This window comes from Acipenser ruthenus, chromosome 32, assembly GCF_902713425.1.
Source record: "Acipenser ruthenus chromosome 32, fAciRut3.2 maternal haplotype, whole genome shotgun sequence".
NCBI lineage: Eukaryota > Metazoa > Chordata > Actinopteri > Acipenseriformes > Acipenseridae > Acipenser > Acipenser ruthenus.
The window spans coordinates 11,036,763-11,060,223 of record NC_081220.1 but is presented as its reverse complement, the minus strand read 5'-3'; the positions used below and the strand labels follow the sequence as shown (position 1 = coordinate 11,060,223).

The 23,461-nt window shown below is 40.8% G+C and overlaps 1 protein-coding gene across 1 annotated transcript; it reads right to left on the bottom strand.

Annotated features, from left to right (window-relative positions):
* Positions 1 to 7,357: 7,357 nt before the first annotated feature.
* Positions 7,358 to 7,948, bottom strand: LOC131703127 (zona pellucida sperm-binding protein 2-like). Its single transcript, XM_059005993.1, has 3 exons — positions 7,849 to 7,948; positions 7,579 to 7,768; positions 7,358 to 7,490 (listed from the first exon to the last, which is right to left on the bottom strand). Exons 1-3 carry the CDS (start codon positions 7,862 to 7,864, stop codon positions 7,358 to 7,360), a joined length of 339 nt encoding a protein of 112 aa, XP_058861976.1. The 5' UTR covers positions 7,865 to 7,948.
* Positions 7,949 to 23,461: the final 15,513 nt, after the last annotated feature.

The following is a 23,461-nucleotide window of genomic DNA, read 5'->3' as shown; positions in this document are numbered from 1 at the left end:
ATATACAATAAAAAATATATATAACAATATATATATATATATATATATATATACACAAAAACCCAAATAATAAATATAATATAATTATATATTATAATAATAACAATAAGAAAAGGAAGACGGGAGACCACGAAGACGCGATGCCGAAGCAAAGCGAAAGGAAAAATATATTAAAGAAATATATATAATCCTAAATAACACAATAACTGAAAAAAACTCAGAGAAGGGGTAATTAAACAGCTTCTCAAGCGTAAAGCTTATCGAGTACAATCAGTTAACAAGCTCTATTATCTATTACCTACCGTACCAAGGCTGAAGACAAAAGAGGAAGTGCATCCCCGCGCGCGCAGTTAAGTAAGCTCCCAGGGGGGCGGGCTTACACTGCAGCTGGCGTGGGGGCCTATCGGCAGCTTTGCTATAAAAGCTCAGCCTACCGGTGCTGCCTGACGGCAATATCTCATGTTGATGGTTATTTTCGACTTGAAAGGGAACCATATTTTAAATATTCAAACAGCACTGTATTAAAAAAAATCCTTTACTTCAGTTCCAGACCGTTTTCCAACAAATAAAAGGAGGTACATATTTATAATAAGTATATTTGTTATGATATTAAGACTAAAGAAATGTGCTACAGTTTGGTGTATAATTTATTTATTTATTAAATGTTGCAGTATTTCTTTTTTTAATACTGTATTGTTTTCACAAAATAACATCCATACATTATCAGTTCATCTGCTAGAGTAATCGAATCACAAATATTACTCGTCAGTAATTCATACATAGAAGTTCAAATGTAAGGCTGGATTAAAGTTTAACCAAATAAATAAGTAAATACATTAATAACGACATGAAGCAAAAATACGTTTTGGTAGCTCATAAGTAGTCCTATTTAAATTACAAAATGCGACCTGTTTTAGAAATTGATTTATATACTACCTGCCATTTAAATCTAAATTATATTTAAAATTGTTTGAGGGGCAGACTAGCATAGATGATTTCTAAAAGCCATTAATATGTTAAATTATAACACCATATTAGCACTCTGGGAAATATAGAAATTGATCATTTGTAAAGAATTAGCTGTAAGATTATTTAGATAAATAATCAGAATTATGGACACATGGATTTTTGATTAAAATATACCCACATGTATTTTTGTTTCATGTCGTAATTTATTTATTAATTTCATTGTAACCCCTTGCTGGTGCCATGGCTTGTCTCTGTATCAATTCAGTGATATTGAGGTTTTGTTTAGTACACACTAGCAGGTGATTTGATAATCTTATTGATGTTATTTTGTGAAAACAATAACACGTTAATACTGTGCTACAAAAAATGACTCGAGGTGTTGTAACTTCTGCGGGTGATGTCATGGGTTGTCATGGCAGCGCCGATCATCACGGGAGAGGTTATCCGGGACAAACACTTCCTTCGCTGGGTCGGAGAAACGCTGTTCCGCTGGCTTCTGAGGTATCCAACCAGAATATCTAAATCAATACAGTGACAACAAAGTAATGTGACATATAAACCTAATGACTACATTAATGAAGCAGTAATACACGACAGTGTGTGTGTGTGTTATCACACACACAGCAGTGTGGAGTAGTGGTTAGGGCTCTGAACTCTTGATCGGAGGGTTGTGGGTTCAATCCCCAGTGGGGGACACTGCTGTTGTACCCTTGAGCAAGGTACTTTACCTAGATTGCTCCAGTAAAAACCCAACTGTATAAATGGGTAATTGTATGTAAAAATAATGTAACAATTGTAAGTCGCCCTGGATAAGGGCGTCTGCTAAGAAATAAATAATAATAATAATAATTATCAAGAGGTAATATCACCACGCCTTGGGTGCGTTGGGAGGCACTAGACGAAGTTGAGTTCTTCAACCGCCCAGGAAGTGGTGATATATCTCATGATAACACACAGACCCTGGAGTGTATTATTGCTCTTATTAAATGGGGCTATGAGTGTGGTGTTGTTGGTAAATAAAGAAGACTTTAAACCTTATTTTAATAATTTTTATTTGTGTTACCTTCCACTGAGAGAAGTAGTTCCACAGTATCTAAAAATGGTTTTATTAACAATTAAACATTTGATTTTAAACCGTTTTGTATAATATTTACTTTTTCAGGGCTTCGCTAATAGTTTCTTGTTTAGTCTTTGTAGATATTGAACTGGATAATTGTTTTAACGTGCATGTCTGGGTTTTGTCCAGTAGATGGCGCTGCTGCTGCTGTTGTGATGTTTTGTTTAGCAGAATGCAGTTCACGTACCGTGTTACAAACGGGACGGCGCTGCACAGAGCGGTACAAACTGTGCAATTAAAATCTCCGGTAGTACCACAGACGGGCCGCCGATAGTCATCTCTGATTAACCCAACATGAATATAAATACGAACTCAGTCTGTTTCAAAGAGCACTCAGAGTGACGGCGCCGGAGAGTCTGATAGCAGGTTTAATAACACTATGTAACACAATTTTTGTTCCTGGGTAGTAAGTGTTATTTCCTAATTGCTTATGCCTCAAAAGTATAGAAAATGGCTATTATTCCCCACAAACTTTGCTTTTGTGACCAGGACAGTGATATTTTGAAATTTACCTATTTCCAATGAGAAAACGGGCGAATTTGTTTCTTTTCGTTCACATAAAGTCAGAAAAAAACAACATATGAATCCAAATTAACATGTATTTATACTAAAGTAATACAAAGATGACTACAAAAGATTTAGAAGTGAGTAGTTTCTCGAGATTTACGATTATACTGTAAATCACTTTCACGAATCAGCCCCCAAATGTAGTCTCCCATCAGGTTCTCTTTATACTGTCCTTCATCGACAGCTCATCCAGGAGCCTCAAAGCCGTGCTGCTCCATAATGGTAACAAGTACCCGTCTCTTCCCCTGGCTCACTCGGTGCACCTCAAAGAGGATTACAACAGCATCAAGACCTTGCTCGACGCCTTGAAGTATGATGAGTACGGCTTGGACCCCCGGAAGGTGCTGATGCCACCACTGCACATCAAATTAGGCCTTATGAAACAATTTGTCAGAGCTCTAGATAAGGAGTCGGCAGCCTTCAAGTACCTTCAAGATTTCTTCCCTAAGCTGTCTGAGGCAAAGGTCAAAGCCGGTGTCTTCGTCGGACCACAGATAAAGAAGATCCTGGAGTGCAATGAATTCCCCAAGAAGCTCACTAGTAAGGAGAAAGCGGCTTGGAACAGCTTTGTCACAGTGGTTTGGGGCTTCCTGGGCAATCACAAGGCCGAAAACTATGTGGAGCTGGTTGAGACTCTGGTGAAGAACTACGGCACAATGGGCTGTAGGATGTCCCTCAAAGTCCATATCCTTGATGCTCATCTTGATAAATTCAAGGAGAACATGGGAGCGTACTCGGAGGAGCAAGGCGAGCGCTTCCACCAGGATATACTGGACTTTGAATGCCGCTACCAAGGACAGTATAACGAGAACATGATGGGAGACTACATTTGGGGGCTGATTCGTGAAAGTGATTTACAGTATAATCGTAAATCTCGAAAAACTACTCACTTCTAAATCTTTTGTAGTCATTTTTGTATTACTTTAGTATAAATACATGTTAATTTGGATTCATATGTTGTTTTTTTCTGACTTTATGTGAACGAAAAGACACAAATTCACCCGTTTTCTCACTGGAAATAGGTACATTTCAAAATATCACTGTCCTGGTCACAAAAGCAAAGTTTGTGGGGAATAATAGCCATTTTCTATACTTTTGAGCCATAAGCAATTAGGAAATAACACTTACTACCCAGGAACCAAAAAATAAAAAAATAAAAATAAAAATAAAAAAAAATAATTGTTACACAGTGTAATATGAATGTGCCTGTGTCTGATCGAGTCTCGCATCAAACTCTCCGTCTTCTTTATAATATAAACACATTACACCCCCCGTACTACACACGGGGTTTCCAGTGTAGTGAATTCAGTTCCAATAACTCACACACTCAAACATGAAGAGAACAACATGTTGTTAAGAAGCACTTTTTTGTGATGCTAGAACAAGGTATATATAAGGAGTATTGATAATTTCACCCTAAACTTGCATATTGAAAGTAGCATGTCAAAGCAAGAAGGAATCTAATACGTAGATTATGCCTGTGTAATCACAACTCAGAGGCAGCCAGACCTATGGCATCACACATGGGACTACAGAAACTGGCAAGGGATTCTGGGAATTGTAGTTTGTTTGCAGTTTTACCGTTTTGTGGCTGAACGCTGGAGGCTGCATTAGCCACTGTATTCGATTTTTTTTTATCTAACGGGAGTAATACAAACTACACTAAGCAAAAATGTAAGAGATATATTAATGTTTTATATTTTGCATGTATATGTACAGAACTGTATAATAAAGTTTGTTTCTAGAATTCTGTTCTTTGCATGTGTGTGTTTTATAATATGCATACCTGTCAGCACTGAGCTTTCAAAGTAAGGGAGACTGCATGGGGCAGAACTCTGAAACAGGCCTTCACGGGCAGGGTTACCATATGACTTCATGCACACTAGAACACACTGGGATAGTTTAGGCTCTTCAACTCACACCCCAATACATTATGGGAAGTGTAGTCCTGCTGTGAACAGTGCCCAAGAGGTGTAGAATGTACCACAATGCATTGCAATTGGAAAAGCCTGAATTGTCCCAATAAACAAGGAGTCACATGGTAACCAGAATGCATGCCTGCCACAGGCTTCCCATGGGCCCTAAAGTATGACCAATACAGACAGGAAGGAACTGCACTGCTGGAAATAGTGATTTTAGAACCTGAAATGTTAGCAAAAATAATTGCTTTTGCAAAAACTTATGTAGGAGCTGAACTGGAATTTTGATTATTAAAAAAAGGAATTGTCACGGACAGCTGAGTTGGGTGGAGGTGTAAAAATAATCAAGTCCAGACAATGGTATGATATGACACAAGTTGTTTTCTTTTCCTTTATTAGTGTCCGCAAACAGTGGTAATCAGGACAACAAACAAAAGAAAATGTCCAAACAAAAGAGAAACGCTAACTGAAATGTGGAGAGACAAAACAAACAACAAAGTAAAATTATCCAGACTCTGGGTGGCTGTCCTTGCCTTTCTGGCCATTCTGGTGTCCAACCTCCTGGTTGGTCGTCTCTCTTTTGAATTAGTTTGTTTATGTCTGTCAAAAAAGTCACAGTGAGCATTTGTTTGGTTTTATCCCTCAGTACCTCTCCCACACTCCTTTGTGCTTTCAGATACCACCCTCGACTGCTACAACACAGCCCCATTTTATGTGCTGCGGAACACCAATCAGCAATTTTAATCTCCTCCCAATTCTGGGACTTTGCAGGACATTCCGTGTTGTTGCCCTCAACAAAGATGGTGACCGTCCTTTTGGGACTTCCGCCCCAAAGGTGGAACTGCCATGTCACACCATCTCTGTTGGGGCCTTCTAGGCTGGCTCACAGCCCGCTGGCGGCTGGGAGGAAGGCTTACAGCACGGGATCGCTTTATCTCGTCACAGGAATGTATTCTTATTTTAGTTTATTTAGGCGTGTATAATTATTATGATTTATGGATTGGTATGTGCTCCTTTTCTATGCACTGCACCCTCAAGTGGTAGTTTTCTTTATAGCTAATGAATTACAGAATTCAGTGTGGAAAGTAAACAATAAAGAACACAGATGACACAGTGAGGAGGAGCAGCAGCAAATACAGTTCAACTGAAGACAATTAGTTTCTACTTTTGAAAGGAGTTCCTGGTATGGAACATATTGCTGTATTGGAAGGATTTTCCACTAGTTTTATTATTGGATGTAAGTTAATACAAGCTTACTGTATTCTGAAGATTGGGAAGTTTACACACCTGGAATTATTCTAGAAGTTAAGAGCTGGAAGTGATGTGAAGCACAGTGACTGTATGATGAGTCGTAATGTAGAGGATACCTAGCCTACAAAAACTAACAAGTGGGAAAATCATTTATGAAGCCACCACAATGTAAATTTAAAAGAGACAAGAGAATCTGTCAGGGAGAAGGGCCCAACATAAGGGAAAGTGGACAAGCCTGGCTTTGGTGGACAGCTTTTAACTTTACACCAGCTTTTGTTTTCAAATGAACCCCCCCTCCATTACTATTTCTACACACGAGGCTTCAAAATAATTAACAGTTAAACATATATTCTTAAATCAGTGATGCAGGGCTCTAGTTTGTTTCTTGTTGAAGCCTGGTTCATGACAATATATAAATTGTATACTGAAATAGAATTTCTATATGAAAATTGTTACCTAATACATATTTAATAAAAGGGACCAATGAGGGGGCAGGGGTTCTTCCTTAAATTTTATCATACTAAATAACTGAAAGTATAGTAATTGCCCTGTTACTGTTCAATATAAAAATAGTGTTACAGCTCAATGGAGGAGGAAAGTCTTTGCCCCCGGGTTCACACAGTGAATTAGTGAAGGGTCCTTGAGTAACACACCATATTGAGAATGGCCTGATCAGGGAAAATCAAAGCATTTGCTACAGCAAAGAGGAGGAAATCCCATTGACATGACCATTCTGACATATCAATGGTAGAATTAGTCAAGCACAAAAAAGAAGCTTTTACAAGTAAGATTTTTATTTATCAATACACACTTTTTGGCAGTTTCCAGAAAGATACAACTCCAGCTACGAAGATAACCACTGAACACACACCCATTGCAGCTCCCAGAAGGGACCACACATTGAATTGGCTTGCAAGAGAACAAAGAAATAGTTAGAGGAATAAAAAGTGTTATATTTTACTTGAACTGCAATTGTGTTCACATCATGCATATTACCACTTCTAGGCATAAAGTGAAGGGACCCATCTCTCTTCAGCTCAATTGGGCCAGAAGACACAAACACCTTTAATGCACCACCATCCATCCCTTCAGCACTGCGACCTACAGGAGGAATTAGGAGGAGTCCATCAAATCAAACGGACAAAAAAGCATGCAAAATGTACCCCCCTTCTTAGACAGAGCTCTTACCAAGCCTCTGTTTCCCTGGAATGCACCGTCTGCTACAGAGGCTGTCTGATGGCCGGTTTGAATCACATATCACAACACTGCAGTGGAAGTAAATCTGAAAGACAGCACACCTTGTCAAGCAAAACAAGCATCAATAGATCAGGCAGTACCATCATCCAATGAGGATTACTGAATTGAAAAACAAATATATTGCATCATAAGTGTTTCTTGCAAAAGTGTAGTTACATGTTTTCATTCCAACTCACTAAAGATTTGAGAACAGCAACTATTTGCTGCTTGCAAAGCAATCCAAACCATGCATTGTGGTACAAGATCCCCATCCTAACACTCCACTTTACCTGTCCTTTCAGTGCATCCCAGGCCGCTTGAAGGAAAACATTTTCACTTCAAACCTCTTCAGATGGGAAGGGAACAGCACTCTTGCATTGCTGGAGACTGGGTGAAAGACGGTCAAGTACTCATCTGCAGAGTTCTCACAACTAGAAAGAGAAAGTAGGTCAGGAGCACATCAGCCACAACTCCAATCCCTAGGTTTTGTAGCAGAAATATCATATTCCAGCATCTTACCTGTCCACAACAACATCCCACTTTGGAGAGCTATTCCTGTCAGCAGAATAGGTTGCCCAGCAGTTCTCCAAAAACAATTCAGCCTGTGGATCCCTGCTGTACAGGATCTCTACCTCAAAATACAAGGGTCTTCGCAAGTACTTCACAACAGGGTAATCCTGAGCGCCATAGAAGTCATTGTAGGTTGAATCTGCAGAGATGCAAGGGAGAATTTTATAGGTGGAAACACACTACTAGAGCATCTATATTATTTAAATTGCCAAGTCATACCCAATGCAAGCCGCATGATGACTGCAAGGTCCCCCAAGCCAGGCTGGACTACAGGTGCAGGATTATTCTGGTACAAGAACTGCACTACCTTGGTGTCATTGACCAGGTAGTGACAGGCAACTCTCAACCTGGAAAGAGAAGATGAGGTTAGGAGAGTTTCAGGCTCAACCACAAGGATACTCAATTTGATTGCAATCCTTACCGGTAAGATGTGAACAGCACTTCATTCTCATAAGTCAGGAGGTTGTTGTCAAACTGGAAGAGAAATCACAAAAGGCTCAGGTTGCAATGAACTTGTAGATTTAGTATGGAGCTGCATACCAAGTTGCAGACTAGCTAATATGGTACTCAGGATCATCCCCAGCTGTGTACTAACTTTGTACCAATTTCACAATTTAAAAATAAAAAGCAGTGATTATGAATATTACAGTTAGATTATGTTTGTTACAGTTAGTTTGATACCACAAGTCTGTCTACAGAAACTGCTAGACTAATTTGGTATTGTTTTAGTAACCGCTAAGAGGGCAACAGCAGTTATTTTGGATTTGTTGCAAATACACATTTGAATACACAGCTGGCAACTCTTGAGCTGCAATTGGTATTAACTCGTGTACTAGTTTAGTCCCATCCTACATACTAACCACGGGATCTTCCCGAGTTAGTACGCTCCTTCCAGTTCACTGCCATTGACCCAAAAAGGTCTATAGGCAGCACATGCAATGCCATAACCAAGAGTCATGTGTCACAGCACCTTTGTCAACTGGACAAGCAGTTCAATACAAAGGTGGCATCCTTCAGACGTACACAATTCATGCAAGTGATTCAGCTGATGGAAACACCAGTCACCATGGCTCCCCAGATTGATCCATGGGTGTTGTGGCCAACTTGTCAATATGTTGAACCTCCTCAAAATATGGTTTTAAATGTGTCAATACTAACCCTTCTAGTTGTGCCACAGGAGTTGACATTGAAGTAGAAAACCGCATTGATAGCATCAGACTGAAGAGGCCGGCAACTCGGATCCCTTAGAGTTAGTTGACTTGGAGACAAGCTGGGGACAGATTCCACTTTCACAGCAAGAGCTGCCATAGTTCCATTGGTGAAGCAATCTGAAACACAGCATTTGGATCCAGGCTAAGGAAACAGATTATAGCTTCAATACCACTCCATGCAACCTTTGGCCAATCTCAAAAACAGCTAATTCTAAAGAATGCTTGGTCTGCAGGAGAGTTACCAATCATCTTTGTAGGGAAACTGCAGGACAGAGAAAAGTCAGCCACCACAACCATGGTCTCAATATCCTTCAAGGTCAAGTCAAGCCTGCTTCTGATGCCTGAAGAACTGATCACCTACAGAGACAATACATCAGGTCAGTAATGTGTTGAACCCAAGACAACTAAAAACACATTAAAGTTTCATCACTTACTTCATATGTGGCATCAACTGAATTGTATGGCAGTCATCCAGAAATTGGTAGCGTTGGCATTATACTTGTACAGGGCAAGCAGACTTCCACCAAGTTCTCTTGAGCCCACAAAAGGAACCCAGTTGCGACCCATGTTGCCATATGTTACCATGGTATAGAATGCAGCACCATCACAGTAGCCAGTTACTGTAGGTAGAACTGCAAGAGGAAGAGCAGTTGTCAGGGCAATGGACTGGATTGGTCAGAAAAGGGTAATTGTAGACCACAAACAGTCAGGCACTTACTGATGTCTTTGAGAATGGCTTCAACTACAGCAGGATGAGTAAAGGGTGTATTCTCTGGCACTATATTCAGCAAGTAGGTCAGGGGCAGAATGTAGGTTCTGGTGTCTGGAGGAGTTACCTGAAAGAAAAGCAATGGTTTGTAGGATTAAACCCAAAGTCAGACAGCAAGCAACACATCCACAAGAAGCAAGTGTTTTCAAAGGGCAATTGGATGGTTGAACAGGTGGGATGTTACCTTTTGCTTCACATTGGGGTCCTCAAATGGCACCTGGAGAGTGTAGGTCTTGGATCCATTGGGAAAGACATGCTCCTGGACATTATAACCTTTTAGGTTGGCTTCTGGCACAGTTAACGTCTCTGATCCAACTATAATTTTGACCAGCTCCACATCAGGCAGGAATGTCCCCAGGGTCACATTGAACACTCTGGCTTTAGGAACAGTGTCTGAAATTAAAGCATGCAATTAAAATGAAGGCTATGAAGTGGAGCATTGCAACAAATCCCTTTGATTTACTGCATGTGGACAAGTTCTACATACTGTTTGTGACAACTGGTGGCCGAGGCATGAAAGGAGTGGTTATTGGATGAAGTACTGTGTACTTGGTCTTCTCAGGCCCATCTTGCCAGGTATGCTCCAGCATTGGTTCAATAGAGTAAGAGATCACATAGGTGTTGTCCAATACATGGCTCTGAAAGCACAGAAGCATCTTAGGAGGAAAGCTTTAAAATGAGAAGGATTTAGAAGATGTTGAACTTCTACATACCTTGTAATATCCACCATCAGCTCCCACAGGAATTTTTACAGTGATTAGCTGGGGACCGACATCCAGTTTATAATCTCCATTATGATTCGTTGCAGGGTCAAGCTTGCGGCCATCAACTCCCATTTGAACATCAAGGGTAGTAATTTGTGGTGTTGGAACAAGAGGAGGTAGAACACGGGGAACATTCCATGTAATCATCTGTTCTGTGAAGGCTGTTCCATCTGACAGAAAGGAACACCATAGACTTGGTATAGAAAATTCACTTAAACGTAGAACAGTTCTTGAGCACCGTTACCCTCCATAAGCTTACTCACCAGTAGGACATGTAACTGCAGTGTCCACCATCATGACCATCCATCTTTGCTTATAAAAGGTGGTTGACCTTAGCACAGCCATTGGTACAGTTTGGATCTGTTAGAGGGGAGGGGGAATTTTACCAAAACAAAAGCAAGACTTGTCTACCTTCGTAGTCTGGATATACTGTACTGGAGAACAATGAAGCCTAGACTACTTACCACCTGAGGCTGGCTTTCTGTGGAGTTGTATGCAGCTCTAACCAGAATTCGAGTTGGTGTAGTGTTTATGCCATAGCCATTTGTCATGGCCTGAGCAACAGTCATGGTTGTCTTTCTATTTGCTGGGAGATGGAACACAATTTTCCAGATGCTGTTGTCAGCAGCAGTTGCCTAGCAAAGAAAAAAAAAACACATTAGAATAGGGAGTTTGAACACAAAGCATCCCCAGTCTAAAGGATTTGTCACAGCAGATGGCTTGTTTAATAAAACATGAACTAAAACTGAAGGGTGAAATTAACAATGTATCACTGAAACCGTTATATGATCACCAAACATCTCTAATGGAACAGAGAATCCTCAAATACAACTGCGTACGAAAGAGCCTATGTGAAAGCATGTGGTCTGGATCGGATACAGGCATAGTTTGTAGCCACTCATTTGTACTGGACCTTAATATATCAGTGTAACAAACTTTAGGACAATACTTGAAATTGCTCCTATACAGCAGACTTCAAAAAAGGTATATCAGGACACATTTATCATGAAGGGTTTATAACCCTGCACATATGAAGCCACTACCTCAGTGGTTGAAATACAAGGCTTGCACACAGACAAGAAAGTGTTAACTTCACCACAATCATGGTTTTACCAAAACAAATAACAGAATATATGTATACAAAGCCAATGCCTTAAATGTTACACAATTCCAATATGACCACCCTCTTGGGAGACAGGTTAAAGTTAATGGGGCCGTTAGATTTTGCTTCAACTAGATGAGACAGTAGAGTAGACCTCAATTAGGCAAGACCAAGGGGATGTGAATGAAGCAAATGCAAAGTCACATGATTCTACCTCAGGGTATGCAAGGGACCAATCAGGATCATCTTGAACAAAGTTTGGCTCAATAAGTGGCACACCTCTTCTCACAGAAACCTAAAGAATATTGAAATTAGTCATGAGTGAAGCACTTCTGTAATGACAATTAACATACCCACACAACCCAACAAGTTATACTGAAACAGCATTATCACATCCTGACAGCCCTTACCTCCATGTAGTTTCTTTCACACAGAATCTCCCTCTCCACCCATGGAGAATAGCGGCATGTCATGCTCTGAACATAGGAGGAAGCTGAAGTCATAGCACTGTTTGAGAAGACACTGATTTGTACGTCTCATTCTGGAAACAAAGGCTAAAGTTAGTCCCAGCATGTCACCATTAGAAACAGGTTTACAAGAAATAAAATGATGACTCACTGTGTTCTGAGCAAAGCAACTCAGCACAGAAGCAAGGACCTTGGCATTTCCCAAGAAGTCAACAGTTAAGCTATATCCACACTGAGCAGCCAGTCTTGGAGAGAGGGACACAAGCGCCCCCTTATTGTCTATAGAAAGAAATTCAGTTGGCCTTTTAAGAAACTGTACACATGATCAAACAATGTAGAGATATAACAAAGTGAACACCCCCACCACCCCGTCCCATCTACTTTTCGCAATTTTTTAAAAAACTATTTATATTTCTAGAATTATACACCCATTCGGAACAATAGGTTTAGAGTAAATAATTTCTAATTCTGCGCACTTGCAGTCAACAAATCTGACCAAGGTTGTAGCAGCACAGGTCTATTATTTAGTGTGATCAGCAACGCAAGAGTTTCATACCCTGTATTTGAAAAAAAAAAAAAACGAAGCCTGGTTGATGCCATACAGCGCGGGAGTGCTCTGTACTTAATTCAGGTTATTACATTACGAGTCAACAGGCTTTATACATCAAAAGCTTTCTATTCAAGAAAAATGATCACTCACCAATCACATTGATACGAAAATACTTTCCAACAAAAGACTTATCCAACATCATCATAACGATCCCTTGACATTCTGTCCTCACCGACCCTGCAGAAGACAACGATACGTAAACACACAACCGGCAAATAAACAGGAAGATAAAAGAACAGGTCTGCTGAAGTGACCGTTATCGTACCTAGAGGCGGGTTCTGCGTCCAAACTTCAGTGACTAACACTGCTAACAGCAATGTTATTCTGCATTGAAAAAAAAAACACGCAAGTGAGAAACACACAATAAAATGAACGTTTCTAAAGTAGAGAAAAGATCAACAATTACCCAAATCTAAGACAGCCCCGACCGTGAACTTCTTTCACCGTTATAAAGAAACAATAATAAAAACACAACCGTCAGTAGCTGAGTTTGGTGTTCCTTAGAGCGCAATGTGTTTATAAAGAGGTTCAGGTGCTAATGGGAGCTGATTAGCTGCAATTGATGAGCGCACCTCTTTTATATTAGTCCTCTAATTTTCAATCAGTACGTTAATTAAAATAAATAATAATAATAATAATAATAATAATAATAATAATAATAATAATAATAATAATAATAATAATAATAACCCATTTAGAAGATTGTACTTTGAATTTAAGTTTGGAAGAAGTACGTGCGGAACAAACTGGACTGTCACCGACAAGGACTGTCTGATTAAAGGCTCAGCTATGGAGGCATGTAGTAAACAAACCCCAATGAATAATAAAAAGCAGGCCGCGCAAATGAAGAAACACATTTATATCATGCAGGAATCCAGGCAGGTGTGTTGCCTGCGCCAGTTTGAGGGGAGGAGAATGACAGCTCGAGTTCTGATGTTAACATCCACAAGTCAATTACCCATTTTTACAATTTCCCCAGACTGATAGGTAGGCTAAGCAGATATTAAAGTAGACAATTTATTTGAGGCCACTTGATTTAAGAAACAGTGCAAAGCATCTCTTTAGCATGTCAGATTTGCCATGACAGGGGCAGTCCCGGGGAAGAGAATGACCAAGTGGCAAATGGAAAGCACAGCGCTTAACCTGAAATACGACGCGCAGTATTGATTTAGAACAGACTAAACACAAATCGGAGGGCGTGCTGGAAATTTGAATTGTAATCAATTTATTTAAGATTTGAAGTTCCCATTTCAATTATTGAGCTTAATTACATTCATTCTTTTATGTATAATTAATTCAATTAGTGTGTTGAGCATATTCAATTTGGCATATTATCTTCGAATGTTGAGTTTTGTCTATTTGACAGCTGTTACTTCAATTCAAATGTTGAACTTTGTCGTTGATGTTTGACGCTCCGGCTTTTGCAGTTCACATTTTTGTTACATTCCACCTCTCATAGGTTTGAACACAAACGGGTTTATTTGTGAAATTGTCAGATTGTTTATTGTGTATCCAGCGATCTTCTGAACTAACTGGTTCAGTAGTCTGTTCCCGTGAATAGACAGCACATGCCTGAGGGGGTGTGTTCTGTACAGCTGTGCATTTGAGTAAAGTTTGTCGCGGAGTTTTAAACGTTCCCATAGCAACTGAGTCAACAAAACCAACATCATCACGCTTTGAGACGCAAGCTAAGGGCTAAGAAGTAAATGGTAAAAAGTGAAAGCAGTGTGAGTCAGTGGAATTTTTTGATTGTTTGATTTTATCAAATGTTCACGATAATCATGTATGTTCTGTAAATGCGGAATGCAATTAGTTGATATGTAAAAGCATGAATAAATGAATGGTGTCTATTCCTAACGCATCGGCAAAGTTCAGTATAGTGCCGCTTTTGTAGCAGCAAGCAGGCTTGTTCCGTCGTCTTGATATCACTATGTAACACAATTTTTGTTCCTGGGTAGTAGGTGTTATTTCCTAATTGCTTATGCCTCAAAAGTATAGAAAATGGCTACTATTCCCCACAAACTTTGCTTTTGTTACCAGGACAGTGATATTTTGAAATGTACCTTTTTCCAATGAGAAAACGGACGAATTTGTGTCTTTTGGTTCACATAAAGTCAGAATAAAACAACATATGAATCCAAATTAACATGTATTTATACTAAAGTAATACAAAAATGACTACAAAAGATTTAGAAGTGAGTAGTTTTTCGAGATTTAAGATTATACTGTAAATCACTTTCACGAATCAGCCCCCAAATGTAGTCTCCCATCATGTTCTCGTTATACTGTCCTTGGTAGCGGCGTTCAAAGTCCATTATATCCTGGTGGAAGCGCTCACCTTGCTCCTCCGAGTACGCTCCCATGTTCTCCTTGAATTTATCAAGATGAGCATCAAGGATATGGACTTTGAGGGACATCCTTCAGCCCATTGTGCCGTAGTTCTTCACCAGAGTCTCAACCAGCTCCACATAGTTTTCGGCCTTGTGATTGCCCAGGAAGCCCCGAACCACTGCGACAAAGCTGTTCCAAGCCGATTTCTCCTTACTAATGAGCTTCTTGGGGAATTCAATGCACTCCAGGATCTTCTTTATCTGTGGTACGACGAAGACACCGGCTTTGAACTTTGCCTCAGACAGCTTAGGGAAGAAGTCTTGAAGGTACCTGAAAGACCCTTCTCTTTACTTCTAAAGACGGCTGCTCTCTCTCTCCGGAGGAGTGGGTACGGGGAGCTCATGGCAGTGTGGCACCGGGGCGATGGATGAAGGAAGGTCCGGATACGTGATAGCAGGTGCATTCTTGCCAGTCCGACATTTGGAAGGGTCCATCATGCAGAAGTAGCAGTTGCTTGAGTGGTCAGTGGGTTCCCGCCAAATTCTTGGGATAGCGAACTTCATGGCTCTCTTTTCCCCTCTGTACCATCCTACAAAAATACATTTATTTCACCCATGACTAATGTGTAAGAGATTCTCGCAACATTTTTCATATATGATATATTTATTCAATAACATTGAAAATTGTAAAACATTTTAAAATTAAAAACTTTTACAATTTTAAAAATTTTAACAAATTTTATAACATAAAATTCCGAGCAATAATTGTCCATCTTACCTTCCAGAGTTTTTTTTGCAGTGCTCGCAGGTGAAATGAGGTGCCCAGGGTTTGTCTTGATCCCCGACAGGCATGCCAAAATATGCCTTGTAGGCCTCACACATCTTAGCAGATGCTTCCACGGAGTACTTTTTCACTCTTGTCTTGATAAATTTGCCGCAGACATAGCAAAATGCGTCTGCCGGATGCTTGCAGCCTCTTGATGCCATCTCAGAAAAATGCAGATATGTATCCACTTAGGCAGCTGGAACTAAACTGAACTGGTGGGCTTAAGGCCCCTGTATTTATACTACTATTTATATTACTGGAAAGTTCTAGAAAGTTCTAGAAGTTACTCCAAGTTTACTCAGCACTGAATCTATCTGGAATGTTCTGGAAAATAGGTAAATTTCAAAATATCACTGTCCTGGTCACAAAAGCAAAGTTTGTGGGGAATAATAGCCATTTTCTATACTTTTGAGGCATAAGCAATTAGAAAATAACACTTACTACCCAGGAACCAAAAAAAAAAAAAAAAAAAAAAATTGTTACACGGTGATATCTGCCTCCGGTGGCTTCTTTGAGGATTGCGAACAAATTGTGACTGAAAAAAGATCAAGAATGTACCAATCTGGCGCGAAGAAGCGTAAAAAGAAAAAAACTGAGGAAGAAAAACAACATGAGAAAGGTATTGTATTATTTGATTTAGCTCCGTTTTTATTGCTGTAGCTTGCTTGCATGCTGGCTGTGCCCAGGCGCGTAGTCACAGTGTACACATTGAGGCAGCCGAGGCCCTCGGTAAAAATCGACTCAATTCTTAATTGTGAAGACCAAAATAATAATAAAAAATGTACCCACTTTCTTTTTTAAGAGTGTAAAATTGATATATATATATATATATATATATATATATATATATATATATATATATATATATATATATATATAAAATGTTATTTTTTATTTCTTCACATTACTATAATCTCGGGCTGTGTATTTGCATCTATAGCGACCCGGCCTGTGCGCCAGGCAGCACCGGGACCTCTGCGACCGGTTTCTCCCGCCTGAAGTACTGTACTACTTCCTATCGTCGATTTATACAGACAAAAGAATATTAAAGTTGAGTGAGAAACTGTGTGCTAAACTCTTTCAAAGCAGGAGTCACAGTGTCAGCACCAGTCCCAGCAGTATCAGCACCAGTCTTACCGGTCAGCAGCAGTTACCAGTCCCAGCAGTGTAAGGCAACTTAAGTAGCAGTGAACCAAATGCAAGTCAATAAAGGTATGAACCCATCTACTTATTAATAGTGATGTTATATTCTTGTCCTTTTAAAATCACATATTTCTGACAGTGTCAATATGGTCATTGTAGGTTGCTGTGGTTTTGCTGGGAGACAATTAGTTTTGATCTTTGAAATAATATGGGTCATCAAATTTTAACATTAACATCATCATCCAAGAGACTTAATATTGCTTTGCAGTTTACACGAACAGTCTCCAGGCTTTGTAAGATGATAACTTTTACCTTTGTAACATGAACAGGATCTGCAAGAGGTTTGTTCAACTGTTTTTTTTTTTTGGGGGGGTTCAAACCAAATCCTGCTTAGGGCCCCCAAAAGGCGAGAAACAGTCCTGTCTATTACCAGTAAAACACACACACACACACACACACACACACACACACACACACACACACACACACACACACACAGACGCAGCAGTTGTACAGTGTTATACAAGGAAAATAACAATATATACTCATGAAACATTAAGTGTTGAGATGACGATATCACATTATTTTTACATTAGTAGCCTATTATTTATTTTACAGTTGTCACACACAGCCTACATAAAATAATAATAATAATAATAATAATACACATTTCAAGAATCACAAATGTATACAAATTCTGCCACCCTTTTATACAGTTGGGTTTTTACTGGAACAATCTAGGAGGTAAAGTAGTTGCTTGCTAGCTGTCTGTCTGTCCATCCATCTAGTGCAGGAGTTGTTAACCCATGATCCTAAAGAGAGCCTCAATCCTGCAGCGGCTCCCCTATAACTTTCCTGCCGTATCGGAGCGCCTGTCAGTCTGCGAGTGAACGGCGGTGTGAGCCGTGTCTTAGAGCGCATAACCTTCAAAGTAAAAAAAAAAAGATCCGTATTAATTTGGAATAGCATTAAAAATTGACGCAGACGTCTTCTTTTCATCCTTTCTTCATTCATCCCTTCCTCTTTTCTTTTGATATTTAGCGGAGAAATTGAACTTTTTATAGACCTCCTCGGAGTCTCCTCCCCCCTCCCTCGCTTCTGAGCTCCGTCAGCGGGCACAGTGCCGGGTTTTGTCCCCCGCCTTTAGCGCACAATGCCCCGGCTTGGCCCGTGTGGGTTTCCCGTCGCAGCCCCCAAGTGCTTCGTAGGCAGTGGCCCTCTATAATAGGCGCAGTCGAGCCGAAAGAGAGCACCAGACTCCAGCGGAGAGATAGCAGCAGCAGCGCCGCACACGAATACACCCGGCACAGAGTAGAAATGGGGACTCGGTCGAATTTACGAAGCGGTTCCCGTACTCGAAATGTCAAAGGTAAGTAAAAATAAATACTGAATCTTATAGCAGTATGGATTTACATTGACAATGACGTGTTTGATTTATTTATTTATTGTCATTTATTTTAAGTCTTTGTTAAGTTTAACACGCAGTGAGGAGCAACTAATAACATAAATGAGCAGATAGACTTCGTTTGTTTATTTTTTTTCATCTCTTTTCAAATATTCATTTATGTACTTTGAAATGTTATATATTTGATCATTCACATATATATTCAACACAATCTATATTATATTATTAAATATACGGGGTTAGTCTATGTATGTATTTCTTTGTATCGCTTGTTTTGAGTTTGCGAACATGGTCCTTTTAGTATTCCTTATTTTTAGTCGTTTTCCGTTTGATAGAAATGTCAGACATGCTCAGTCAATATCAGGGTCTGCTGCTGTGTATTATAAAGAGATTTCCGACATGCTCAATCAATATCAGGGTCTGCTGCTGTGTATTATAAAGAGATTTCAGACATGCTCAATCAATATCAGTATCTGCTGCTGCGTATTATAAAGAGATTTCAGACATGCTCAATCAAGATCAGTATCTGCTGCTGTGTATTATAAAGAGATTTCAGACATGCTTAATCAATATCAGTATCTGCTGCTGTGTATTATAAATAGATTTCAGATGTCTCAATCAATATCTGGAGCAGCAGTGTGGAGTAGTGGTCAGGGGGGCTCTGTACTCTTGACCGGAGGCTCTTGTGTGGGTTCAGTCCCAGGTGGGGACACACACACTGCTGCTGTACCCTTGAACAAGCAGGTACTTTACGTAGATTGCTCCATTAAAAAACCCAACTGTATAAATGGGTAATTGTATGTAAATAATAATATCACAATTGTAAGTCACCCTGGATACGGGTGTCTGCTAAGAAATAAAATATCAGAGTCTGCTAAACAGTAGAATGTATGCTTTGCCATAGGAGTCTCATTGAAAATGCTGTGTCATAGGATTCTCATTGAAACTGCTGTGTGTTTCCCTGTGTGTATGTGTGTTCATGTCTCTCTGTGTGTCAGTGTGCGTATTTCTCTGTGCATGTGTCACTGTGTGCGTGTTTCAGAATGTGCACCTGTGTCTCTGCGTGTCTATGATGTAAACCAATCATTCTGGTTTTCAAACAGCTTGCAGGGCAATAGTGAATCACTCAAATTGTGAATGAATGTGTAAATAAATAAATTAAACAAACTAATGAGAGAGTGGGAGGGAGAGGGAGGGAGGAAAAGGAAGTGAGAGAAAGAACAGCAAGAGGGAAAGCGAGAACGAGTGACTCGTTTGGAAGTGTAAAGGGATGAACTAATGAATGAATCAACAAATTACTCCCTGGAATTCTGGAGACTGAAAGATAGATAGAAGTTTATAACCGTTTGTCTGAGGGATGCTGTGACAGGAAATGTGGAGTAGTGGTTAGGGCTCTGGACTCTTGACCGGAGGGTTGTGGGTTCAATCCCCAGTGGGGGACACTGCTGTTGTACCCTTGGGCAGATACTTTACCTAGATTGCTCCAGTAAAAACCCAACTGTATAAATGGGTAATTGTATGTAAAAATAATGTGATATCTGTATAATGTGAAATATCGTATAATGTGATATCTTGTAAGATTTGTAAGTCGCCCTGGATAAGGGCATCTGCCAAGAAATAAATAATAATAATAATAATAAAATGACTGAGGTTGAGACTCAGAGACAGTTTAAATGTTCAAAAATAAAGTTTTTAATAAACAAAAATACAAAATAAACCGGCACAAGGGCCAAACAAAAAGGTTTTAAACATAAAATAAACACAAAACAAAAAAAGCAAAACTTACAAAAATAAAGGTTTCCAGGCTGGGCTTTGCCTTCACTGGATTCAAAAACAAACAAACAGAAACCCAGCACACACAAAACACTCTTGTTTCTTCTCCTTCTAGAACACTCCCCCTAGCCAGGGCCTCTCCCCTAGCTTTTATCCCCTGTGGCTGGAGCCCAATTAATAAATAATTGCTGATTATTCAATTAGGGCTCCAGCCACATTCTCACATGTTTTCCTGGCACGGAGGAATTTAACCCCCTCCCTGCCAGTCCCAACCACGTTCTTAAAGACGGGGCAGTCCCCCGTCACAAATGCCTTTTCAAGCAGTCACCCCCTCAAATGTTAACATCAAAGCATATCAAAGTTTAATTTCTTTTTTTTTGGAATCGTCAATTATTTTTACCCCGTGATTTCTCCCCAATTTGGAATGCCCAATTGTTTTTAAGACAGCCCCTGTCTCACTGCTTCTACAACCCCCAATTTTGTTCATATATGTAGTCTTTTACAGAGTTTTTTAAACATACATATATAATTACAGGAAGGTAGGATGTTGGAGACAAATAGAAAATGTATGGGGGGGTCCATCTTTTAAGAGATACTATTTGACTGTCCCTTGAGTGCAGGTCTCTTAATACATGTTTGACTGTAACTTGAAATTGAGCTTGAAAATGATCTTCCTCTCTCTCCCCCACCTCTCTCTCTCTCCCTCTCATCAGGTCCTGTGGCTCTACTCCAACAACATCAGCTCCATCAAACCCGATTCCTTCAGCGACATGCGAGATCTGGAGGAGCTGGACCTGGGGGATAACCCCTCCCTGCGCACCCTCCATCCTGACTCCTTCCGGGGGCTGGACAAGCTGCAGAGCCTGCACATATACCGCTGCCAGCTGGGGACCCTGCCCGGAAACATCTTCAAAAAACTCTACAGCCTGCAGTTCCTTTACCTGCAGGACAACCTGCTGCAACACATCCAGGTGAGAGAGAGAGAGAGAGAGAGAGAGAGAGAGAGAGAGAGAGAGAGAGAGAGAGAGAGAGAGAGAGAGAGAGAGAGAGAGAGAGAGAGAGAGAGAGAGAGAGAGAGAGAGAGAGAGAGAGAGAGAGAGAGAGAGAGAGAGACCTCCTATCTAATACAGTGCGCCTCCAACCCTGCTCCTGGAGCCCCCCCCCCCCCCATCCTATCTAATACAGTGCATCTCCAACCCTGCTCCTGGAGCCCCCCCCCCCATCCCCCCCCATCCTATCTAATACAGTGTGTCTCCAACCCTGCTCCCGGAGAGCCCCCTCTATCCTATCTAATACAGTGTGTCTCAATCCTGCTCCTGGAGAGCCCCCTCTATCCTATCTAATAGAGTGTGTCTCAACCCTGCTCCTGGAGAGCCCCCTCTATCCTATCTAATACAGTGTGTCTCAATCCTGCTCCTGGAGAGCCCCCTCTATCCTATCTAATACAGTCTGTCTCAACCCTGCTCCTGGGGGGGAAGGGGTGACAGGAGGCAGATACATACAGGAGAGCTATAACACAAATAATTTTAATTATATAATTTAACATACAACTTTTTGGTAGTACTGAATTTTCATGTGCCAAATATCAATCTCTGTCCCTCCCCTTCCCCCTCCCTCTCTCTCCCCCTCTCAGGACAATCTCTTCTCAGACCTGGTGAATCTCACTCACCTCTTCCTCCACGGCAACCAAATCCGAGTCCTGTCTGAAAATGTCTTCAGAGGGCTGGTCAACCTGGACAGGCTCCTCCTCCACGAGAACCGAGTGCGACAGGTCAACCGCAAAGCCTTCAGGGACCTGGGTCACCTCACCACCCTCTTCCTCTTCAACAACGCCCTAACAGACCTCCCTGCTTCGGCCCTCTCCGATCTCTCATCCCTGCAGTTCCTCAGACTCAACGGAAACCCCTGGAGCTGCTCCTGCCAGGCCCGCCCTCTCTGGGAATGGTTCCGTCAGGTCCGGATCTCCAGCTCCGAGCTCCTCTGCGCCGGTCCCGAGGAGAGGAAAGGTCTAGATTTGAGGTTCTTGAGAGAAATCGATTTCGCTCCCTGCCCCATGATGCCTTACTATCCGAAAGCCCGCGTCACTTACACCTTCAGCACCAGAACGAGATGGTGGTTCCCCAAATCGGGCAAGGCAAGCGGGGGGAATTCGGACAAATCTAAAGGCTTGGATGGAAAGAAAGGACAACAGCAAGACAACAGTTACATCAGTCCAGATAAAAGTCAAACCAAAAGTTACGAAGCTGAGTCCACATTGACGAAAGTTAAAGAGCAAGACTACTGGGAGAAATATGAAAACGAAGACTCCACTATTCGTTGTTACAAGTTGGATTGTTTGAAAGAAGCAAACGGGAAGTCCAGAGGCGTTTGTCCAGACGCGTCCCTCTTTCTCCTCTCTCTCTCCCTCACTCTCACCCTCTCCCTCTCTCTCACCCTTCACTTTCTTTTTCCTGAAACCATGTGAAGAGCATTTGTGAATTTCCCCTTAAAGTCTATATTGAAAAGATATTACGATTCAATTACTGCTCTGCAGTGTTGAGTTTCCTATAGACCAGCTCTGCTCTGAAACTGCTGTGCGATAATGAGTCTTATTAAAACTGCTGTGCGATAATGAGTCTTATTAAAACTGCTGTGCGATAATGAGTCTTATTGAAACTGCTGTGCAATAGGGAGTCTCATTGAAACTGCTGTGTGATAGGGAGTCTTATTGAAACTGCTGTGCAATAGGGAGTCTCATTGAAACTGCTGTGTGATAGGGAGTCTCATTGAAACTGCTGTGTGATAGGGAGTCTTATTGAAACTGCTGTGCAATAGGGAGTCTTATTGAAACTGCTGTGCAATAGGGAGTCTTATTGAAACTGCTGTGCAATAGGGAGTCTTATTGAAACTGCTGTGTGATAGGGAGTCTTATTGAAACTGCTGTGCGATAGGGAGTCTTATTGAAACTGCTGTGCGATAGGGAGTCTTATTGAAACTGCTGTGCGATAGGGAGTCTCATTGAAACTGCTGTGCAATAGGGAGTCTCATTAAAACAGCTGTGCAAAAGGGAGTCTTATTAAAACTGCTCTGTAATAGGGAGTCTTACTGAAACTGCTGTGCGATAGGGAGTATCATTGAAACTGCTGTGCGATAGGGAGTATCATTGAAACTGCTGTGCGATAGGGAGTCTTATTGAAACTGCTGTGCGATAGGGAGTCTTATTGAAACTGCTGTGCAATAGGGAGTCTTATTGAAACTGCTGTGCGATAATGAGTCTTATTAAAACTGCTGTGTGATAACGAGTCTTATTGAAACTGCTGTGCAATAGGGAGTCTTATTGAAACTGCTGTGCGATAGGGAGTCTTATTGAAAATGCTGTGCGATAGGGAGTCTTATTGAAACTGCTGTGCGATAGGGAGTCTTATTGAAACTGCTGTGCGATAGGGAGTCTCA